The 25009-nt window shown below is 46.7% G+C and overlaps 1 protein-coding gene across 1 annotated transcript; it reads left to right on the plus strand.

Annotated features, from left to right (window-relative positions):
• The first annotated feature begins 1089 nt into the window (after positions 1-1089).
• LOC109766166 (peroxidase 1) lies at positions 1090-2642 on the plus strand. The gene is made up of 3 exons (XM_020324933.4): positions 1090-1433; positions 1528-1713; positions 1823-2642. Exons 1-3 carry the CDS (start codon positions 1227-1229, stop codon positions 2408-2410), a joined length of 981 nt encoding a protein of 326 aa, XP_020180522.1. The 5' UTR covers positions 1090-1226; the 3' UTR covers positions 2411-2642.
• The last annotated feature ends 22367 nt before the right edge of the window (positions 2643-25009 follow it).

Below are 25009 nucleotides of genomic sequence, written 5' to 3' on the forward strand. Positions count from 1 at the left end.
GATAAATCAGACGAAAACTGGTACAACATGCCCACAAGACATGCCCCTTGGCCGACCTAACTATCCACAAGACTCACACACTCCGCCGAAAAAAGGAAACACTATCGAGATTGCCTACAAAAGTGTCATTGTCATCACTTCTCCCCGAGCCAACGACTCCGAGCGATCGAAATATGATAACCCTGCCGGGCTATGCCAAACAATCGACCAAACACATTGAGGGCTAGGCAGCTCCGACTTCGGTAATGAGCCTCACAAGAGAAAGAAGCACGCCTTGCAGCAACATTGCCCGACATACCCGTCACACGATAACATTGCCGTCGCGTCGCACCGCGACATAACAACTCCAACTTCACACGACATGCCACACTGTCCGCGACGAAGGCTTGGCGCGGGCCTGCTCTTACTGCCACCATCGTCATTGCCGCACGAGTCGCACACGATCCACCACTATCTTGTTTTTCACTTCTAATAATTAAGAGTGTGATTGATGTTTAGGCACCCCCTATAATTTTGGAAAATGCCGACTTTTCCTGTGTGGTTGATGCTGTAAACACGTGAACATGCAGAACCGATTGATCCATCATCCGAATAATGCAATGCCATATCATGTGAACCTAGCTTGAAAGATGCGTGCCCACCCTGAAATCGCGAGCACAAGCGTAGGTACGTACACAAACCTACGGATGATGCACGAGTATCATCTCCATTTCCGCGAACCACCAGTAGGTGGCATTGACTCTTGCCCTGAGGCCGGACTCAGACTTTGGCTCTTGATTGGAACTCGATAACAAATCTCACTCCGTGACTAGTAATAACTAGGCTGATGTGATGTAGTGCATGTGTGCCTCGCCGCTGCCTGGCTGCCTGCAGTATACGGTGGCCCGTGTACCTGCTACGGAAAGAGATTCCAGAAAAGTGCAAGCGACGACGACGAACCACCCATGCATGGAGCCATGCAGCAACGGTGCAAGCAAGCTAAGCTAGGGTAGGGCAGGGTAGGGTAGCTCGGTAGCTGCTTCCGGAGCAGGGGAGGACAGCCCACCACATGCACGGCCCGCCGCTATAAAGTCTTGGCCGGCGGTTCCATCCACCAGCACAGGCAGCAGCATAGCCCGCAAGCTTCTTCTTCCTGATTAATACTCCAGTTGCCTGGCCATCGATCGTCGTCCTCGCATTGCCTAGCGGAGAAGGAAGCGGAGATAGTTGGCTTCTGGCGTGTGGAGATGGCGTCGAGGGCTATGATGGTGGCGGTGCTGCTCGCGGCGGTGGCGGCGACGTGCGCGCGGGCGCAGCTGCATGAGAAGTTCTACGGCGAGACGTGCCCCAGCGTGGAGGACGTCGTGAGGAAGGAGATGGTGAGGGCGCTGTCACTTGCGCCCAGCCTCGCCGGGCCGCTCCTCCGGATGCACTTCCACGACTGCTTCGTCAGGGTAAGCTACACTTGCATGCATGTAGTATACCCTCATTGCCCCGTCGTGTGCAGTGCAGTGCAGTGGCCTGACCATGGTGAGTCCGTGAATGCAGGGGTGCGACGGCTCGGTTCTGCTGGACTCGGCCAACAAGACGGCGGAGAAGGACGCGAAGCCGAACCAGACGCTCCGTGGCTTCGACTTCGTCGAGAAGGTGAAGGCCGCCGTGGAGAAGGCCTGCCCTGACACCGTCTCCTGCGCCGACATACTCGCCCTCATGGCCAGGGATGCAGTCTGGCTGGTGAGTACCACTACAATACTAAGCAAATTTGCAAATGCCACGAGGTAGGTACGTCCGTACGTGTGGAAGCTGGATTCTCAATGCTGCTCGATCATGGTTTTTTTTCCAGAGCAAGGGCCCATTCTGGGAAGTTCCTTTGGGCCGGCGTGACGGCAGCGTGTCCATCTCCAACGAGACCAACCAGCTGCCACCCCCGACCGCCAACTTCACCGTGCTCACCCAGCTCTTCGCCGCCAAGAACCTCGACTCCAAGGACCTCGTCGTCCTCTCCGCCGGGCACACCATCGGGACGTCGCACTGCTTCTCCTTCTCCGACCGTCTCTACAACTTCACCGGCAGGGTGAACCCCACCGACATTGACCCCACACTGGAACCGCAGTACATGGCGAAGCTGAGGAACAAGTGCACCAGCCTCAACGACAACACCACCCTCGTGGAGATGGACCCCGGGAGCTTCAGGACCTTCGACCTCGCCTACTTCAAGAACGTCGTCAAGCGGAGGGGCCTCTTCCACTCCGACGGCGCGCTGCTCACCAACGCCTTCACCCGCGCCTACGTCGAGCGCCATGCCGGCGGCAGCTACAAGGAGGAGTTCTTCGCCGACTTCGCCGCCTCCATGATCAAGATGGGCAACGCCGACGTGCTCACTGGGAGCCAGGGCGAGATCAGGAAGAAGTGCAACGTACCCAATCATTAACTGACCGAGGCAGAAAGGGCCGCCGTTCGCAGCTAGCATGACAACGGGTTGATGAGGCTTCTCATTTGTGACCATCTTTTTTCCTTTTAGATTGCTTCCTCCCTTCTGATCCCTCACACACCCCACGCCACACGCACCCCAGTTTTCACTTTATTGATTGATTGTTTTGTTTTGTGACATCCATGTAAAGTTTGCTCCAAGAACTCAGTCACAATAAACCTTGTTTTTTCTATTGCGAGATGCTCCAGTGGGTCCCAAATAGCGTGACTACGTTTTTTTCCGGAAAAACTTCCATTCTATTCATCTTCAATTATGGCAGTACATAGAACAACATGGATAATAAAAATTACAACCATGCAAGTGGGCCACCTAAAATTGACTCTCACGCCCCCGCCCTAAAATTGACTCTCGCCCCCCCCCCCCCCCTAAAATTTCGGATCGCCCCCGCGCCCCTCGGCTGGGCGACACGGGCGGCTACCCATCCAATCTACAGCGACACCACCTCAGCGCTCCCCCTGCCGCCACGGCGGCGGCAGGCCCTGCCCTTTTTTCTTTCTATTGCATGACTCCCAGGCGGGCATTGTAGTCAGATTACCATGCTAATCTCCAGCGGCGTGACGCGGTGTCTCACTAAGAAGTTGCATCCTACCCCGTTGTCCCAGCAGCCATGGAGCGTTTGTCTCCCAATGGCGTACAACAAGGTGGGTACGACGTCTTCAACTCCAGTGTGGGACATCATCATCCAGCGACACATCAAGCTGATCTTCGGCTGCGCCGTAGTGAAGATCATGGAAGGCCTGCTTGTGGTGCTGTCGGTGGGTACGTGATTTGGCCGATTGGCTTCGCGTTCCTTGATGACACAGCTCCCATGGCGCTCGTGCGCTGGACTGCTGATCTGGTGGCGGTAGTGGTGTGCCTTGTCATGGTCACTCAAAGGTTCTCATGAGGACTGCCCTCTCTAGATCCGGTGGTTGATTTCGGTATGGAGATGCAAACTATGGATGATGGTTTGACGCAGAGGAGTGGTGGTGCAGCATCAGCAGTCACATATCGCATGCAACTGCTGAGATCGTGGAAAAGCGGCGGCGACAACACATACGTGACGTCGATGGTATGAGGGTGTTACATGAGCACCCGGTCTCGAGTTCGATGGTGAAAGCCTTGGTCTGGCCTATGTTAGTTATACCTGGCAATGGCGATGTTTCTACATCGTTACCTTGTTGAAGGCATTGCTCGGATATGCTCGGACTGATTCTTCAGGGTGAAAACCTAGATTCCAGCTTGTGTGGTTGAATCAGGTGATGCGGCGATTGTACATTGCTCCCTTCCTGAAGGCGTTGTTGTTGAAGAACCTCGTCGTTCATGTGGTGTCATAACATGGTTGGTGCGGATATGGTCTTTGTTGTACTTTGCCAATCGTAGATCTGATTGCTTTGTTTTTTTTCTCTCGCCTACTTATAGCTTTGGTCATACATGACTTTGCTATTTGTCAGCGTATTTTGTGTGTGTGTGTGGGTTTGGCTGTGTGCATCCTAACTATGCAGAGGTCGGGTGTGTGCTCTTTGTGTTTGTATCTTCTTGATGCTCCATTTTGAGCCAATAAAATCCACCCTTTATCGAAAAATGTTCGTGGACCACCTAGCGACAACTATAAGTACTTGAGCGAGCCGAAGGCGCGCCGCCATCATCGTCCCTTCCTCACTGGAGCCGGGCAAACCTCATTATAGTAGACAGTCAGAAAGTCGTTGTGCTAAGGCCCCATAGGACCACACTAGAGCAGCAACCATCGCCAATGAACAAAGTCGTAGATCAGAAGTATCAAACCTGTAAACACTCAAACGAAGACCGGATCCAAACAGATCCACCAAAGACCAGCACTGACCGAATCCTGCGAGATCCGACGGAGACACACCTTCCACACGCCCTTCGACGATGCTAGACGCACCATCAGGATGGGGATAGAGCGTGGGAGACATTATTCCTACTAAGGGACATCGCCGCCGCCACACAACCTCAACCAAGATGCTGAATCTAACAAGAACAAGAATGGGGTCCCTCCCACCGGCCGGGGAAGGGGGGGGGGCGAGATCCTCCGCACCTTCATGGCCCAGAGGCCATCGGAGATGGGGCGGACCGGCGGCGGCGCCGACGAGAGGAGAAGGGGCTTTTCTTATGGAAGAGGAAAGAGATTGCAAGTGTAAGGTTGAAGAGGCCTCTCATTTGTGATCATACTTTTGCTTGTAGATTGCTTCCTTCATCCTCCCCCCTCCCCCCCCACGACATACACACACCCCAAACAACACGCACTCCGGCTTTCATTTCATTGATTGATTGTTCTGTTACATCCGTGTAAAGTTCCTCCAAGAACTCAGCCATAATAAACCTTACACGGTACTTATCTCTCTCCCAAATATATGTCCTTTACTCGTTTTGGAGTTATAGTTATGGAATAGAACGTCTGCCTAGCACGCCCTACGTGACCATGCAGAATCCAAACAGTCGGGTGACCTTAGCCCAGGCTCCTGAAGGGTTTCTCTTTCCCTCTCGTGAATGCGGCGGGTAGGACCCCTCCAAACTTCATCAGTGAACCTGTGTATCCACCTCGCCTCTACTCAAGCGGGCGGTGGCGGGGTGGAGATCCCGAAAAATGCACTATGGAAGTATTTTGTGTGGGGAGCAATTGCAGGTTCATTTGGAAAGGGCATGATGCATCCTGTTGGCTCCTAGAAAACAAGGCTTCAGAGTCGAGCTATAATGGCTGGGGCTAGAAGTGTCAGAACGTTTCGTAAAAAAATTTGGTCACTTCACATAGGCTAGAACTGTAGGGTGTATTGTTTTATTTTGTTATATACATGTAAAGTTTCCTCCAAGAACACAATCATAATAAACCTTGTTTTTTCCATTGCAAGATACTCAACTGACTCCGAAATAGTGTGACTATGGGTTGATGAGGCTTCTCATTTGTACCATTTTTTCCGTGTATATTGCTTCCTTCATCCTCCCCCTACCCCGACGACATACACACACCGTACACCCGCTCGGGCCAGCTTTTACTTCATTGCTTGATTGTTTTGTTACATTCATGCAAATTTTCCTCCAAGACCTCAATCATAAGGCGCTTTCTAGTGCTCCACGGTGTACATGTGCTAAGCAGCCATATAGGGAAAAAATTGACATGACAAAGCAATTAAAACGGACAAAGAGTACTTTGTTGACCCCATGAAGAAACAATGTCAAGCGCATGGACCTATGTAAAACACTTAAATGAAGGAAGCTTATCCTATGCATGCAAGAGTTTACTTGCTAAATATTTAAATAAAGGAAGCTTAGCTACAACAAGTTAAGCACCTACGCATCGATAACTTTAGTTGCTAAACTCTTTCATGCACTTAGCTCCCATCTAAGTACCTGTGCATTAAAACAGGCCTAATAAACCTTGCAAGATACTTCTCTGTGTCATAAATATATGTTCTTTATAGACACTATTGTTGAGTTCTAGTCATGGGAAGGAGGTCTGTCCAACACACCCTAGGTTGACTGACCCCCATCTCCCATAGATTCTATTGACCTTAGCCCAGGCTCTTGAAGGGTTTCTTTTTCCCTCTCACGAATGTGGTGGCTAGGGCAGTCATCCCCTCAAAATTTCATCTATAAGTGCATGGATCCATCTTCCCTACCTGCCAGCTACGAGACTGGTGCTGGGGAGGATCTGAGTGCCTCGTCTCCGATTAGTAGTCCAGGTTAGTTTTTTCTCTCGCAGGGGTGGTGTTTGGGCGGATGGTAGCGCTTCATCTTCTTGATGGTCTTTCGGGCTCCTATCCTCATTGTGTTCGTCCATCAGGATGGAGTCGGTGGAGCTCCAACGTAGATTCTTGTTGTCTTCTTCAGGTGATGAGGTTAGAGTTTTTCTCGTGCGTGCGCGACGATAAGATTTTGTTCCAAGCACTTTAGATCATTCAAAGGTTAATGGCGATGACTGCAGCTCTAGGGTGCTGATCCTTGGGGCACATGCATGAAGATTTCCCGTCTATCATCGACAACGTGAAGCTGGCTCTGGTAAAGGAGCAGCCACAACGGGGCGTTAGTGGCTCATTCTGGCTGGGGTCCTCGATGTGATTTTTTATGTTTAGGGTGTCTTGTACATCTTATGAACATTTATAATAGGTTAGGGTGCTTTTCACAAAAAAATTGACTACTACACATCAATCGGTTGACGCACGAATCAGATTGGCTGCCTTCAGAGCTAGTAGGTCCACCACGCGACAACCATCTAATCTAGTATGCGTCTGCTAGCTGACGAGTGTTTCCAACATGAGTCATGTTGTGCTCCAAGGTATGCAAAATGACCCATTGATGGCTCGATATTTTGTCACTTTTATAAGAGGGTTTTGATGTAGTTTTCAAAGGTTTTTCAATATTTCTCACCTCTTTCTAATGCTACTCCGTCGATAAAGAAGACAACTTTCTTACTATTGATGTGCAGGAATAAATATATTAGGAAGGAAACCAATCAAAATCTCAGTATTTAGTGCCATTTGGAGCAACTTTCATTTTGGGCGAAAGTCCATCAAAGCATCCAGAGCGCAAGAGTGGTCATACCATGCGGGCGTCCGCACCACCTCGTCTACACAAGCAATTTTTTTGAAGAAAACTTCACAAGAATACAAAGAGAGCCGCCACGACCATATCTAGAACAGAGGGAGAAGAGATCCGAAGAAGAAGAACCATCAGAGACCCATTCCTTCTTGTTCACTCATCTCCATTTCATTCATCGCAACACCACCATAGGGAGAGGAATTCCAAGTTGTTAGGGTTTGTAACTCTAGTCATTCGAGATCAAGACTTTTTTAATCATTCATCTTATTGCGGATCTTTGTGATACTATTGAGATGATTTCCCTTTATTTGATCTCCGAATTGTTATGTTATTCCCCTCTCATGCATAAGTAATCCCCCTTAGGTGTGAGAGATCTAGGGGATTCGTGAGATTCATTTGTGCCTATTCTATATGCTGTCATTTATGGTAATAGTTATATGATTGTTTAGTAAGTTATTTATCTGTGGTGCACGTAACGCGTGTTGTCGAATTTAAGGACCCAATCGACATGATATGAAGACCTACACAGGTAACACATATTTTTTAGTGAATTTATGACCTCCAGGTGATTGGTTTTGATATCTATGAGAGCGAAGACAATATAACATAATGGTGATCCATTAAACCTAATGTGTTGTTCTGGTCTTATGTCCTTAATTGCGGAATGATGTTATGGCAGCGTTGAAGCAATACTATAGGGACGAACAATTCCGACATGGAGGAGTTCGACAACTCAAAGGTGAACCACTCATAGAGAATAATCAATCTATGCGCTAGAATCACAATACATGGCGACTGGTATTACCACTAGTGGAGAAATGGCTAGCCACAACTTTTGTTGGTGGCGCGCCATTTTCCATCGACGTCAGCACTATATTTTTTAAATAGTGCTGGTGTCGGCATATTTGGTACGACATTGATATGACCTTAGTGCTGGTGTAGTTTTTTGTTACGCCATAGGTATTTCCTAAGTTTTCTTCTTCTTTTTGCTACAGTTTGTTATGGCGTAGCCCATTAGGCTCACACCAGCAGTAGTCCATCTTCTAACTACCCCATATACAGTAAAAAAACCTATGTCTAATTCACCCCATATTTTTCACTTCGTCCCCCTCTCGACCAGCAACGCCGCCACCACCTCCCAACCACGCCGCTCGTCAACGCCGGACCAGCGCCACCGGCAGGTGAGACCCCCTCCCCCGCGCATCTTCTCCCCCACCCCCTAGCGTCTCCCTCGTCCACATATGCCATGAAATCATGGAATCCGTCGATTTGGTTTATTTGTGTATAAAATTAGCCATGTAGAATAAGATTTTCTAATGCAGTATCCGATTATACTTAATAGAAATTGATTTAATAGTGTAGTGTAGAAACCAATTTTCTACTTAGGGTAGATTTTTTTAGTACAAATCGTCCAATTAGTTTGACATGTCGCTTCTACTTGACATGCCAATTAACAAAGAAAGATTGAAATCCTGATGACTTGCGAGCTTTATCTGTTAACTTGAAAGTAATGCTGACAAATTTCTTGCTTTTTACTAAGTTTTTCTGAAACAGGACGAACAACTGTTAATAGAAACTAAAGCTAGCAACTTAGCATAGTTGCTCAGTTTGCCAAGTTGCTCTGCAGTGAATATACACCTATGGTAAATATACTCGTATACTTGTTGACATGGTTTCTCTGTAGAAACCAATTTTGTACTTAGGGTAGAATATTTTTAGTGTTCAGTATGTTTTAGTATGATGGACTAACATTGCACTAGTTGACATGGTTTCTTTTGTTTGCCAAAGCTATGCATATTGTTGTCATATATAGTTTCATTGTCAAATGGATGGTATAATGACATGAATAGGTACTAAACTTCAAATAGTTCAATTGTCATATATATTTTGTAGTTGACACTGAGACTTGTTAGTTGACGTTGACTTGTCATGGCCAATGCTGGAGGCAACCAAGAGGAGGTATATGATGTGGAGAGGCTCAACCCTGAGCTCTTAGGGTCTCATTGATATACCATCAAGTCCCTGCAGGAGGCGAATGCCTCACTAAAGGCAGAGATGGGCCAGCTGCTAAACAAGAAGGCTGATCTCTCCAGCAAGACTCTTAGGATGAGGGATGAGAGAGATCAGCTGACCGAGGAGTGGAATAAGCTGAAGAATGAGATAAAACTCCTCAAGGCCCACATGAATGAGCTCAAGATGGAGATAGCTCATTTCAAAAAAGATGGAGAGAACAATAGACACAAGATCCATCAGTTGAAATTAATTTTTGATCAAGAAATATGATCAACCACCCAGCAGGCTCGCTATGGAAGTATGATGTAGTTTGTGAAGTTGAATTATTTAGTTCTTTAACTAGTAACTTTTGTGAAGTTGAACTAGTTAAGTTGATGAGTACCTATGTAGTTTTGTGGAGCTGAACTAGTTAAGTTGATGAGTACCTATGTAGTTTTGTGTAGTTGAACAAGTTGATGCAACATTACATCTTAAATTAGTTGATGGTTTAAATGCATATAATTTTTTTAGTGAAAAATAAATTTGCTGGCGTTGGCCAACAATGTAAGACAATGCTAACATACACTTACTGCTCGCGTTGGCCACGTGGCACGCCATTAGCATGTGTAATATTGCGGATGTAGGCTCAGACGCCAGCACTACTATTTAACAATGGCATCATATTGGTGGTGTCGAGTGTTCACGCCAGCAAGGTCCTTTTTGCCACGCTATAGCTAGGCTTTTCTGCACTAGTGTACCATCGCACTGGCAAACTTGATGCACACCATGATCTGAAGTTTCTTCGAGCCTAACCTCTTCATTGCAGATAACAACCGTTTACTTTCCAATGTTTACTTTTATGTTATTTATTTTGAAGCTCTTTATCAGTCTCGTTGCAACAATCAACTATTTGACCACTCTGGTATATTAATGATTGTTATTTTTGCGCTCATCACACTGAAGTTTAAACCGGTTTATTTCATAAATCCGAGATATCCGCTCTGATATTGCTACTAATGACTAACGAGTGCAAATGATTCCAAAATATTCTATTTATTTTGTTTCATAGGAAATTGGGATAAACATGGATGAAATCAAGCATATACATGGAAAGGAGTAAGTTGGAAATTGACAAGTGTGAGATGGAGATGGAGTCCGCGGAGACCTAATGTGTCCACACATTGGATCTTTTGTTACTTCTATGATGGTTGTGAACTTAACTAATATGTTGATATGAAGATTGTTATGTGACAAATTTTAATTATTTTGAGTCGTCATGATCGTACTCTATCCATGTTGAAGTCACAATGTTTTGCTTATGATCGAAGTAGAAACAACGACTAGCCATTCTTCGACTGGCAGAAGATTTACTTCGAATTCAATCATTCTCCATTTCTAGCACGTAGAGGTTTTGCTACCATGGAAGAAGAGAACAATTCAGTGTTGGAAATATGCCCTAGAGGCAATAATATTGTATTATTATATTTCCATATTCATAATTAAGAGTTTATATTTCATGTTATAACTGCTATGATTCTGGAATATGTGATTTAGTGGAAAACTCATATGCACGTGTGGAATGATAAACGATAAAGAATAGGTTCCTAGTCTCGCCTCTAAGACTGACTCAAGTGCTGTTGGTGATCATGTTTTTCGGATCTTAGGATATCGTTAAGTGCAACGACAGTCCTAAAACAACATTGGGAGTATGACATTAGAAGAACGATCATATTGAGTCGACCCAAACTTGTTTGTTATACTTTGAGATAATTTCGTCAGAAATAAATTGATATAACACAGAGTGTCAGCATGTGTTTTAGTTACTTAAACCATGAGAGTATTATAGTCACTTCCTACCATACGTGGACCTTGGGGTTGCTCAAACATCATCTATAACACGGTGATCATAACGACAACTTACAGGTTCATCGCAAAGTTTAATAAGGGACTAGATAGCTCAAGAGTGGGATTTGCTCCTTCGACGATGATGAGATATTCTTAGGGGCCCCTCGATGTGATGGCATCCATCATTGTCTCACCAGACACAGGTGACTTCATCACGAGGATGCCGTAACACTTCAACGAGAAATAAGAGCAAAACAGCAACGAGATAAATGTTATAGTGAGCATGTGTATGACTCCGAAGGATACCGACGCATCCTGGGTTTTGTAAAGTATCGCTAAGCAAGGGGAACATCCCATTATAACCAAAGGTTCGCTCGATGTCATTCATATAATCATAGGGATCGATATGGACGTCCACAGTTCCGCTATCGGTCATTGAGCGAAGGTGTTTCGTTCATGTCTATTATTTACCAAACCTATGGGGTCACAAGCTTAAGTTAATCATGATCTGCTGAGTTTTAGTAGGACAAAAGCATCAAGGATTTATTTGTGGAATGGTTTCATTAATATTCGGAATAGTTTCGAGAAGAACGAAAGCGTTTCGGGGTCATCGGAAGGGTTTCAGAGTTTATCGGGCAATACCGGGTACTAACGATAAATACTATATATGTGGAAAATGTTTTAGGAGGTGTTAAATTACATATAATATGCCTTAGTAATTTTTAGAGGGCTTTTATATTTAATTTAATATCAAGGGGCCTTAAAAGGCCAAGTGGTGGAAGGCAACTTGGGCCACAAGGGCCCAAGTGGAGGTGGCGCCCCCCGTTTCCATAGGGGAAGGCCGAATTGGAGCGGGGAAGGGTTTCTGATTCCCTTATGGCCAGCGCACCAAGGAGGGAGTCCTTCCCTCCTTGTGTGATGCCCCTCCTCTCCCCGCTAACCTATATATACTTGAGGTATTGGCCCTATTGTCTACGCAAGTTTTGGAGCCTCCTCTAGTTCATCTAGTTCTAGTTCTAGTTGGTCCTAGTTGACTAATCAGAGCTAGCCCTAGTTCCTATAATCCTCATAATTAGAAGCATAGTGTGGTTCTAATATCCTCCCTCTAATTCTCTGGCGACGATTAGCTCTGGACGATGAAGCGCTCGCGGATCGTGAAGAGCATACGCTTGCAACCAAGTATAGAGGCCATGCTTTTGGTCTTCCCTTCGAGGGCGGTTCGCGGGAACGTCATCAATGGTTCGTGGGACTCCAAGTACAATCTACACCGACTCGTCTAATTCCGCTGCACTCTGGAGTCGGTAACTATCGTTGATCCAAACCCTATATGCATCTTCAAATTGTTCCTGGGTGTTTGTAGGGCAATTTTTTTTGTTTTATAATATGTTTCCCAACATTTAGAACATAATGACTTTCGAGTTCTTCTCCATCCTCACTACAAAAAAAAGACACATCCGTGGCATTTTGGGCCGAACGATTTTTTTCTGTCATGCTTATGACACTTCTATGATGATAATTGTGACAAAACCCGGTATCATCATAGATTTGGTGGGCTCCTACTTCTATGATAAAAAATCATGAAAGAAAATGGGTTTTTCGTCCTGGGCGGGCCGGAGAAGCATCTGCATGACATTCTTTCGCCGTCCATGACGGAAAAAATCATGGTAGAAGCGAGGGTGAGGAAAATATCACGGAGTTCCCGGTTACGGTGGGTGGTCGGGGCCGAGCGATGCACTATGGTTTGCACGTTTCTCTTGTGTAAGCGCGTGTGTGCGAGGCGTTGGCTAACTGAACCTCGAGCGACCGCACATTACTGAACCCGAGCGATCGATCCCTTGGCTGTTAACTGAACCCGAGCGACTCATTCGGTGCTGACTGATCCCGAGCAATTCCTTCACTGCTGCTGCTAACTGAACCCGAGCGATTGATCACTGCTGTTGCTTACTGAAGCCGATCAAGCTGGTGTTGGGTTGTCTCTCGATGAACAGTGACTGTTGCTACCATGCGCGCGGTACGTAGAACGAGTCGAGACGTGGTGAGTCGAGCCAGTTGGCTGGCTGTGGATGAGCAGTTCCCGGTGGGGGTTGGATGAACAGGACCCCGTGGTAGTAGCTCGTTGCCGCTGGAAGAACAGGACTCCGAGGAGGCCGCTGCACCCCAGCCGGTTGGGGGTGGATGAACATGACCCCATGGAGGCTCCATGAACAGCAGCCGGTGGAGGCTGGATGAACAGCAGCCGGTGGAGGCTGGATGAACAGTAGCCGTGGATGAATAGTAGCCCGTGGAGGGTGGAGGAGGTCGATGATGGATGAACAATAGCCCATGGAGGCTGGAGCGAGGCCGTAGACGATGGATGAACAGGACCCCGTTTCGACCGTAGGCGCTTCAACACAAGTCCGTTTCCTTCATTTTGCGGTACGCCACACCCCTCCCGATCAACAGGACCCCGTTTCGACCGTAGGCACTCGAACACAAGTCTGTTTCCTCCGTTTTGCGGTACGCCAGACCCCTCCCGATGAACAGGACCCCGTTTCGACCATGGCCGGTCGAACAGAAGGCCGTTTCTTCCGTTCTGCGGTACGACAGACTCCGTTTCGGCTGTTCCGTCCAAGCCAGTTGACTCCCGGTTAACATGACGCATTTCGACCCAGTCGGTTGCCTCCCGATGAACATGACGCTGTTTCCCCATTCCGACCCAGTCGGTTTGCTGCGTGATGAATAGGACGCCGTTGCTGCCGTCCATTGCCTCTCCATATACACAAGCCCTGGCCGTCCGTATATATGCACGAGTACGCTTTCGAGACCCCACCCGTATGTACGTACATGGCCGTATTTTTAGCCCTGTGGCTGTACGTACGTGTACATGACTTAGACGGGACCGTGTGAACTGCTATGTCGGGTGCTCTATAACGACACGTGCCGCTACTTACTCGGCCACGGTTCATACTTGCAGAGAGACCAATCGACCAGTATGTACGTACACGTTCGCAACTAGACAGACAACGCTACGTACGCTTTGACCGGGTGGGTCCCAGTGGTTAGGGAAGATATAGCTGGTCGGTCCCAGCTGTCAGGGGGAGGAATCATTTTTATTTTGTGAGTAATAAGGAGGCACTTCCTTGTGTTCGAAGATGTAGCTGGGGGGCCAGCTCTCAGCCTCACCGCCTAAAGTCCTCTTCCGATGGCTGTCCTTCGTCGACCACGTTGACCACGCCGCGCCGAGAGCACCAAGGCGGTGGACGACGACGAGGCCTAGGAAGGGAATGACGCGGAGCCGGGGAAGACGCGACAGTGGATGCCCACGCGGAGGGGAGTACGTGGGTTGACTGCTTCGGCTGCGGTGTGAGGCTGCCGTTGCCGGAGAATAACAGGAGGTGTGGGTGAGTATAGAGGGATGGCATGGCCAGCGGTGGCAGCACAGCCGGACACGGGAGGCAGGAGCAGGCGGCACGGCCGGCGCTGGTTTGGGCGGCTGGAGCAAGAAGACCAGAGGTTGAAGAAGCACGACGGCCATTGGATGGACATCATACGGTCACTGCAGTTAGAATCGTTTATATTGACTAAGTTGACAAAACCCTTGATACGCGTCAACTTAGTAGGCCCACAGGTCAGCCTCCGAAACGGTGCGTCCCAAATGTCAGGGAGAGGGATCATTTTTTGGGCAGTTGAAGCAAGAATATCCGAGATTGAAGAAGAAGCACGACATCCGTTGGATGGACATCCAACGGCCACTGCTGCTAGAACCGTGTGTTGACTATAAGTTGACAAAGCCTTGCATACGTGTCAACTTAGTTTTTTAGGGACGCATCAACTTAGTAGGCCCACAAGTGTGTGGCAGAGAACATATAGCCCATTTGCGATTTGTAAGAATGTACAACCAATTTTTAAATTCTAAAGGAATTTACTACAACCCATTTACAGTTTGTTAAAAGTACATCCCATTTTCTAGCTAGGACAACGATTAATAATTTTAACCAACCGCTCAAAACAGAATCCAATAAAATTTCCCACATTTTGATGGGATCCGAAATATTTTTATCCCGAAATTTCTAGTCACATTAAATATAATTTCAAAATAATTTTGTATTACGTAAAAATCCAACAAAATATTGCGCAAGCAACAAGTAATGAAATTAAAATTTTCAAAATCCAAAAATAACATTTTTTAAAAACTAATTATGTGTTTGGTGCATTTATTTATAGTTACTGCCCAGTTTTTATAATTATATCCCATTTATTATTTCTTAAAGCCCATTTTCTTGTTAAGCCTAATGCATCCCTCTAGGAAAGATTTGCAGCCCAGCGGGACGGAGAATAACAAGTTGACCCGGATATTGTGTACAACTATCGGCTGAGTTGCATTGCTGATGTTCAAATAAAAAGGCCTGTGTAGTACAGTACAACTTTACATGGCTACTCAGCCCACATTCAGCGACGCCAGAAATGCCCAAACAAGACTTCTGTACAACTTTTTGAAGCCACTGAGCTCAATTAATAACTTAAGAAAAAAGTTAGAGTATAATGGAACCTAATTAAAAGCTGTCACGAGCGATGAAATAATTCAACGGGTCCCACTTGTGTGTGTGTGTGTGTGTGCGTGAGAGAGAGAGAGACCCATCGGTCGATGCTCGTAAATACATCTTTCAGCCATATGCATTGCTGATGCCCAGTAAAAACTTATATAGTTGACACAATCATATAGAACATCATAGCACACTGAACTTGCATACAAAAATTTCAGCAGGCGACACAATCAGGGTGGAAGCAGTGGATCGCTACGGGTAGGGCTATGTTGAAACCAACGAACTCGTACATAACGGTTCATCATCTTTATCAATGACGGGAAATATCGTGAATGCTGTGCAAAGAAAACAGACAAACAACACAATAAGTTCTGCTATCACATTAAGTTGACGTACAACCCTTTCTAAAAAAAGTTCAGGTACAAAAATAGAACATGTCACAATCAAATGTACTGGCACATCAGTGCTTCACACCCATAGGTCGGATTTAGCTAGTATCTGACAAGATTCAGTTGTTACCTCAAATTAGAGCACATCTAGGCAGCCAACCCTGCCTCTTCTCCCAAAGAAGCAGTGGCCTCCGCCGCACGATGGAGTAGGCCCTGTGCCATCCATCGTTCTGAGCAACACGGGGAAAGTCTGACGTTGACTCCTGTAATGGACGTCGTCGACGGACCCTGGCACCAGCGGCGGCGGCAGGACTTCGATTGATGGATTGACCACTTCTTTGACATGCGCGAACACTCGATACAGGTACATCCCTAACATGGTCCGCGGCGGCCTTGGTGGAGATGAATAGTACAACAGCGGTTCCTGCACCGGTATCTCAACACCAATCACCTTCGGTATGGTGGACGGCTTCTTCATCCATGGCATAACCGTCAGAGCCCGGCTGTCTGGAGGAACAAACATACTTACGAGCTCACCTCCAAGGTCGTTGATAAGCTCATTCATGGACTCGCTGTTCCAAGCACATCGAGGCATGCCGTGGAAGGTAAGCTTTGTTAAAACCTCAAGCTCAGAGGGCACCGAGCCCCATCCTAGGTGCCACCGATCAAAGCTCACCAGCGCGCCATCGCAGAACAAACGCCGAGAAGGTTCGAACACACGACTGTAGTCGAAAGTTGTCCGGAACCTGAAATCAGCTGGTGGTGGACAAACTTCGACGAGCAAGTCACTTATTTGGATGCCGTGCGCAATGGTAAGAGCTTTGACAAGGTCGTCTGGCGAGACGGGAGGCCGGTCGCCGTTGATGGTTACCATCAGCACTTTGCCGACAAACTGGTCGTCAAGCACCGCCATGCCACTGTTGAGCGACAGCACGTAGCCCGAAGGCAGGACGGACCTCAGGATCTCCGGCTAGGAGATCCGCGTTGACCGGCGACATGATAGTGCGCTTGAGTACAGGGAGTACAGGAGGGGGATTTGGGGGGACTGGAGTAGGAATCGAGATTCCAGAGGTGGGGGAGGGGCGGGAGATTGGGGATGAAAAGGTAGCATGAATTTCGAACACGCGCCAATATGCTCCCGCGCGCAAGCGCACGAAAACACCGGTGGCGCCCACATGTCGGCCTAAGAGTCCTTATTCTTTCTTTTTTTGAGAGCCCAGCCTGAGAGTCATAATTGACCTGTTTGGCATTGCACCCATATTCAACGACACCTCACTGGCCCAAACAAGTGTACATCATCGAAAAGACACAGAGCTCAAATTATAACTTGAAAAAGGGAGATATACTCTGAACACTGGAGAATGGTGATGCCCTCATTTAGCCCACCAGCAGTTCGAGACAATAAACAGTTCGAAACAACGATATATACAACATTCAAACACTGACTAGTGACTACTACTGACATAAACAGCAAGACATGATAGTTCATAAGAAGTCTTGCTACACCACCAAAATGCACCCATCTGCAGTGGTCAGACTCTTGTGATCCAGACGAGAATGGCATTCTAAATAGAGGCAACTATTACATAGTAAGAGTGACATAGACGAGGATGACCAAATGACAAGGAATATGCATAACAAAAGAGAGAACTACCCATCCAGAACAAGCAGCAAAGACAACAAGTCATTCGAAGAGGGATGATCCAACACCATCATAATTTGCAGCCCCGCTTCAGCGACCAGTGATCCGGAGACAACAGTACTCCACCCTTTCGACGCAACAGCCCGATTACCTATCAACTTGAAGGCTTGAACCACATCACTTCCTGTCGGACTTGAGACATCCAAGGATCAAAGTTAATCAGGGGAGTTTGCTCCCGAAGTCCTAGGGCTCACCGTGTAGACACAGTTTTCCAGCCTCTCTGCCATCAACGTCCTTGCCAACGGTGATCTCCTGGTTAATCGGATAATTGAGTCCGAGAAATAGAGAGTGTGAACCAAGGCTGTTTACCCGCCTCCAACTCAAAAATCTTGAAGGCCCCAACAAGCTGGTATCCTGCTCATAGACGTAACAGCCACTGTCTGGATACTCACGTATTTCACGGTGCTTGTACACAGTGGGTTTTTTTGCAATATAACTTTTCCAGCTCATGTGTTCGAATGATCATCAGTCTTTTGCCGTCGTCTGATCAAGCGAGGAACCAGTTGTGCTTCCCTATTTTTGGCAAAGGTGGTGTGATTACAAAGGGAAGTAATTGTAGGGACACTGCATCATATAAAAAGGACAAACATTGTTAATGTAAGATCAGCATTGTTCAGAGTATGAGTAGGATAATGCAAGAAACAACATTGACATGTCCCTGTTGGAACTGGGAGGAAAATACAGGGAAATGTATACTGGGTTCGAAAATATAGAAGTGCCATGCATGGTTATACTCATGTTATCTCGCAATCGATTCTTCACAGGAAACTACCATGTCATGCATGTTATGTAATCATGTTCTGTCCTCACAAACAAATTCTTCAAGGAAACTAACAGACCATGCATTGTTATACTCATGTTCCGTGGGCAAATTTTTTGTGAGGATATTATTCTAGCCATTGATTGCTGAAGGGCGAATATAGGTATGTACACATGGTAAGCATTACATGATTTCACTACTTCCAAATATAGAGTTCTCCATATGCACATTTACATCACTAATGTATGGTTAGATGAAACCACAAGTGTGATGCATGTTTCTACATCATGAATATGAGGAAACTAACATGGCCATTGATACACACTCATATTTAGTAGTATGTAGATTACTATAAAATAAGGAGAATATCCATATCTTCCTAACCGTACGTTTGATTATTCAGGGGTACAAATTGGCTGTAATGACATGGTCACAATCGCATGAATTAGCTCCTTCCAAATATAGCTGATTTATGGTGTCTCTAATACATTGCCATAGTTCTACTCAAATTCTACTCAAACAGGGATATGCCAATCATCACAAAAAGTTCAAACAGTGTCATGGCGTCATCATTAACATCATATGTAAACAAGTTACGCGCGCCATCCCAGCAATACGTGGTGCCATCTGCTTTGTCGATCGCGTAGATGATGCCATTGTGTTCAGTAGCATCACATAAGTGTGTATCAGCTTTGACGATCCACTACGAGGTGAGCTGTCTCCAGCTAAAGAAGGCACCAGCGGAAAGATAGGCGAGTCCGCGGTCGAACAAGGCAATTAGCTTGAAGTCTGCGTAATTTGCATCTCATGTGGGCACTTGGCAGATTACAATCTTCTACAAAACAAGGTGCGTCCAACTGACTTCGTAATCTGGATGACTTGGACCGCGACGGTAAAACCCTATATAATCCAACGTAAGAAGGATAATCTCATGGGAGGTGTGGAAGTTCACGAGCACCAACTTTTTCCGGTCTTGTCTGATGGCAGCCATCCAGTGGGAGCTCATGCCGACCCAGTACATACCTGCCAAGAAGTTTCGGGCGATGGTGATTGGATCAAAGTCGAGGGAAATGATGTATGGCGACCCACTACATACCTGCAAAGAAGTTTCAGCTAATGGAGGTCGGACTGAAGTCGAGGGGCATCATGTACGCCTCCGTATCATGGTGAGCAAATCTCGCAAGACCAGATAACAACAAGTAGGGTGTCTTGAAAAGCTTAGGCCTCGCTTCGACGATGGCCGTGTGCATGTCCCTCGAGCATGCAACCAGCCGCAGGGTTCTCAACATATCCATACATGAACAACAGAGGTCGAGGATGTCACTGGGGAGATTGCTCCAATCACGGCTCATATGGATGTTGCGCGGTTCGCGTTCGGCCGTGGTGGAGTTTGGAAAGTGGAGTTTTTGGGGGCTTGATTTACGGGGGAGAAGGCTCTCGGTGCTAGAGCGGCTAGCAAGGGAATAGTGGTACTGGGGGAGGCGAGCGAGGCGAGGGTACGCGGGGGCACAGTGAGCTAATGAAGTGTGACCTCAGGATCTCCGGCGAGACGGAGATGGAGATGGAATGGTGCTAGGGGAGAGGTAGACGAGGCGAGGCATGCTATACAGCGGCGGTGACAGTGACTGCACAGTGCACAAGGTGAGGCTGACTTTGGTAACCCGAACATGCCGCTTGGACTAGTGTCACCTTGAGCGCAGGGTCTTGTCACTTCACTGTGAGGACCAGATGAATAATATTTTGACCATCAAGTGTATCATAGTCGTACTACTACTACTACTAGTAGGAGTAGTAGGAACATGAGTAGTACTGTATAGCGGAAGTAGGTCTCCCGTGCTAGCATGCCTCTGAGTTCACTTCATCCTTCAGGTATCATCCATATTGCGAGCAGAACCAAATTCTCGTGCATGCGGAAGCGCGAAGAAGGCTTTTTTCTTTTTTGAGGATAACCGCATATTCCTTAACCAGAGAATGTTGTGTCTCCCATGCACGCGCCAATATCCATTCGAACCAGCCACGACACATTTTTTTATATCCGTTTGCACAGGTCCCACCTGTCAGGAGGGGTGCAGAAATAAAAAGGAATCATAAAATGTCTCGCCACGGTGATTCGAAAGAGTGACCTCAACTAGCCAGTGGCACATGTAGCGCTAGAAGGATGGGCAGGTACATAGACATGCACCACTCTTCAGTCTACCCACATAGCCTTTTCGTTTAGTCTACGTAGCCGTCTAATCAACTTCCTGCAGGCCACTTCTCCATCAGGAACCGATTTTCCTCGGCTTCTTCACCTCTCCTTCATCTTCATTTGCATCCAAACCACATTGCATTCACATTGTTTTAACCTCTTCACATACTCCTGGAGTAATTCCGAAGCCCCTTTAAATAATCATCTCATCTTCTTCAGTTAGACTAGCCATCTAATCCTAATTCTCCAAACCATAGCCCTCCGGTCCAACGGTTCCAAATGGTGAAAGAGATCGAGATGCAGGTTTTTAGCGTCCAACATGTCCTCGTCAAAGGCTCGTTGAGCATAGTTGCCACCGTCACCGACCACCCAAGGGTTGTTCGGAAGTGGATCAACAATGTATCCAACTCCCTCCAAAAGGTGGAGATGAAGGTCATCGGTCTCGACGCAGAGTACACGGAGCGTGCCACTGGGAAGATCCAACGCGCCGCCATTCTTCAACTGTGCCTCAAAGATGATGTTTTGGTGTACCACATCATACATGCGCCCTCCATACCAGGTGTGCTCCACGATTTGTTGTCTCGGGAGGACATATACTTCTGTGGGGCAGCCATCGCAGGGGACAAACAGAAGTTGGAGCCGTACAACATTGATTTGAAAAGCATCACTGACGTACAAACCAAAATAAAAATTCCTGTAGAAGATTGTGATAAACTGACACCCTCCCTATTCAATGTAGCAAAATTTGTGCTCGGAACAAATATTCAGAAGGGTGACGAAACGCTGGCATTAAGGTTGTCTGGATGGGAGAATTATACCTTGACGTAGGAGCGGATAAAATATGCTGCTGAAGGAAATATGCCCTAGAGGCAATAATAAAGTTATTATTTATTTCCTTATATCATGATAAATGTTTATTATTCATGTTAGAATTGTATTAACCGGAAACATGATACATGTGTGAATACATAGACAAACAGAGTGTCACTAGTATGCCTCTACTTGACTAGCTCGTTGATCAAAGATGGTTATGTTTCCTAGCCATAGACATGAGTTGTCATTTGATTAACGGGATCACTTGACCCATTCCGTTAGCTTAGCACTTGATCGTTTAGTATGTTGCTATTGCTTTCTTCATGACTTCTACATGTTCCTATGACTATGAGATTATGCAACTCCCGTTTACCGGAGGAACACTTTATGTGCTACCAAACGTCACAACGTAACTGGGTGATTATAAAGGTGCTCTACAGGTGTCTCCGAAGGTACTTGTTGAGTTGGCGTATTTCGAGATTAGGATTTGTCACTCCGATTGTCGGAGAGGTATCTCTGGGCCCACTCGGTAATACACATCACTATAAGCCTTGCAAGCATTGTAACTAATGAGTTAGTTGCGGGATGATGTATTACGGAATGAGTAAAGAGACTTGCCAGTAACGAGATTGAACTAGGTATTGAGATACCGAAGATCGAACCTCGGGCTAGTAACATACCGATGACAAAGGGAACAACGTATGTTGTTATGCGGTTTAACTGATAAAGATCTTCATAGAATATGTGGGAGCCAATATGAGCATCCAGGTGCCGCTATTGGTTATTGACCGGAGACGTGTCTCGGTCATGTCTACATAGTTCTCGAACCCATAGGGTCCGCACGCTTAAAGTTCGGTGACGATCGGTATTATGAGTTTTTGTGTTTTGATGTACCGAAGGTAGTTCGGAGTCCCGAATATGATCATGGACATGACGAGGAGTCTCGAAATGGTCGAGACGTAAAGATCGATATATTGGACGACTATATTTGGACACCGGAAGTATCCGGGTGGTTTCGGAGAAAACCAGAGTGCCGGAGGGGTTACCGGAACCCCCCGGGGAAGTATTGGGCCTTAGTGGGCCTGAGGGGAGAGAGAGGGCAGCAGCCCAGGAGGTGGCGCGCCCCCTCCCATGAGGAGTCCGAATTGGACTAGGGGAGGGGGGCGCGGCCCCTCTTTCCCTCTCCCTCTCTCTCTCTCTTTCCTTCCCCCTTCCCTCTTCCTAGCTAGACTAGGAAAGGATGAATCCTCTTCCTAGTAGGAAGAGGATTCCTCCTCTCCTTGGGGGCACACCAAGGCTGGCCCCCCTTGCTCCTTTATATACGGGGGCGGGGGGGGGGGGGGGCACCCAAAGACACACAAGTTGATTGTTCCAAGCCGTGTGCGGTGCCCCCCTCCACCATAATCCACCTCGATCATATCATAACGGTGCTTAGGTGAAGCCCTGCGTCGGTAGCATCATCATCACCGTCATCACGCCGTCGTGCTGGCGAAACTCTCCCGTGAATCTCTGCTGGATCGGAGTTCGCGGGACATCATCGAGCTGAACGTGTGCTAAACTCGGAGGTGCCGTACGTTCGGTACTTGGATCGGTCGGATCGTGAAGACGTACGACTACATCAACCGCGTTGTGCTAACGCTTCCACTTTCGATCTAAGAGGGTACGTGGACACACTCTCCCCTCTCGTTGCTATGCATCACCATGATCCTGCATGTGCGTAGGAATTTTTTTGAAATTACTACGTTCCCCAACAGTGGCATCTGAGCCAGGTTTTATGCGTAGATGTTATATGCACGAGTAGAACACAAGTGAGTTGTGGGCGATACAAGTCATGCTTCTTACCGGCATGTCATACTTTGGTTCGGCGGTATTGTTGGATGAAGCGGCCCGGACCGACATTACGCGTACGCTTACGCGAGACCGGTTCTACCGACGTGCTTTGCACATAGGTGGCTGGCGAGTGTCAGTTTCTCCAACTTTAGTTGAACCGAGTATGGCTACGCCCGGTCCTTGAGAAGGTTAAAACAGAACTAACTTGACAAACTATTGTTGTGGTTTTGATGCGTAGGTAAGAACGGTTCTTGCTCAGCCTGTAGCAGCCACGTAAAACTTGCAACAACAAAGTAGAGGATGTCTAACTTGTTTTTGCAGGGCATGTTGTGATGTGATATGGTCAAGACATGATGCTATATTTTATTGTATGAGATGATCATGTTTTGCAACCGAGTTATCGGCAACTGGCAGGAGCCATATGGTTGTCGCTTTATTGTATGCAATGCAATCGCCCTGTAATTTCTTTACTTTATCACTAAGCGGTAGCAATAGTCGTAGAAGCAATAGTTGGCGAGACGACAACGATGCTAGGATGGAGATCAAGGTGTCGCACCGATGACGATGGTGATCATGACGGTGCTTCGGAGATGGAGATCACAAGCACAAGATGATGATGGCCATATCATATCACTTATATTGATTGCATGTGATGTTTATCTTTTATGCATCTTATTTTGCTTAGATTGACGGTAGCATTATAAGATGATCTCCCACTAAATTTCAAGGTATAAGTGTTCTCCCTGAGTATGCAGCGTTGCGAAAGTTCTTCGTGTTGAGACACCACGTGATGATCGGGTGTGATAAGCTCTACGTTCAAATATAACGGGTGCAAGACAGTTTTGCACACGCGGAATACTCAGGTTAAACTTGACGAGCCTAGCATATGCAAATATGGCCTCGGAACACTGAGACCGAAAGGTCGAGCGTGAATCATATAAAAGATATGGTCAACATAGTGATGTTCACCATTGAAAACTACTCCATCTCACGTGATGATCGGACATGGTTTAGTTGATATGGATCACATGATCACTTAGATGATTAGAGGGATGTCTATCTAAGTGGGAGTTCTTTAATAATTTGATTAACTGAACTTTAATTTATCATGAACTTAGTACCTGATAGTATTTTGCATGTCTATGTTGTTGTAGATAGATGGCCCGTGTTGTTGTTCCGTTGAATTTTAATGCGTTCTTGAGAAAGCAAAGTTGAAAGATGATGGTAGCAATTACACGGACTGGGTCCGTAACTTGAGGATTATCCTCATTGCTGCACAGAAGAATTACGTCATGGAAGCACCGCTAGGTGCCAAACCTGCTGCAGGAGCTGAACCAGATGTTATGAACGTCTGGCAAAGCAAAGCTGATGACTACTCGATAGTTCAGTGTGTCATGCTTTACGGCTTAGAACCGGGACTTCAACAACGTTTTGAACGTCATGGAGCATATGAGATGTTCCAGGAGTTGAAGTTAATATTTCAAGCAAATGCCCAGATTGAGAGATATGAAGTCTCCAATAAGTTCTACAACTGCAAGATGGAGGAGAATAGTTCTGTCAGTGAACATATACTCAAAATGTCTGGGTATAATAATCACTTGATTCAACTGGGAGTTAATCTTCCGGATGATAGTGTTATTGACAGAATTCTTCATTCACTGCCACCAAGCTACAAGAGCTTTGTGATGAACTATAATATGCAAGGGATGGATAAGACAATTCCCGAGCTCTTCGTGATGCTAAAGGCTACGGAGGTAGAAGTCAAGAACGAGCATCAAGTGTTGATGGTCAACAAGACCACCAGTTTCAAGAAAAAGGGCAAAGGGAAGAAGAAGGGGAACTTCAAGAAGAACGGCAAACAAGTTGTTGTTCAGGAGAAGAAACCCAAGTCTGGACCTAAGCCTGAGACTGAGTGCTTCTACTTCAAGCAAACTGGTCACTGGAAGCGGAACTGCCCCAAG

Source organism: Aegilops tauschii, chromosome 1 (genome assembly GCF_002575655.3).
Source record: "Aegilops tauschii subsp. strangulata cultivar AL8/78 chromosome 1, Aet v6.0, whole genome shotgun sequence".
In the NCBI taxonomy this organism is placed as follows: domain Eukaryota; kingdom Viridiplantae; phylum Streptophyta; class Magnoliopsida; order Poales; family Poaceae; genus Aegilops; species Aegilops tauschii.

What these genes read in the sequence shown, in the direction of transcription:
- LOC109766166 (XM_020324933.4), top strand. Translation starts at nt 1,227, where the DNA reads ATGGCGTCGAGGGCTATGATGGTGGCGGTGCTGCTCGCGGCGGTGGCG. An exon ending in TCCACGACTGCTTCGTCAGG is followed by an intron (nt 1,434 to 1,527) that starts GTAAGCTACACT and finishes CCGTGAATGCAG; the next exon opens with GGGTGCGACGGCTCGGTTCT. An exon ending in CCAGGGATGCAGTCTGGCTG is followed by an intron (nt 1,714 to 1,822) that starts GTGAGTACCACT and finishes TTTTTTTTCCAG; the next exon opens with AGCAAGGGCCCATTCTGGGA.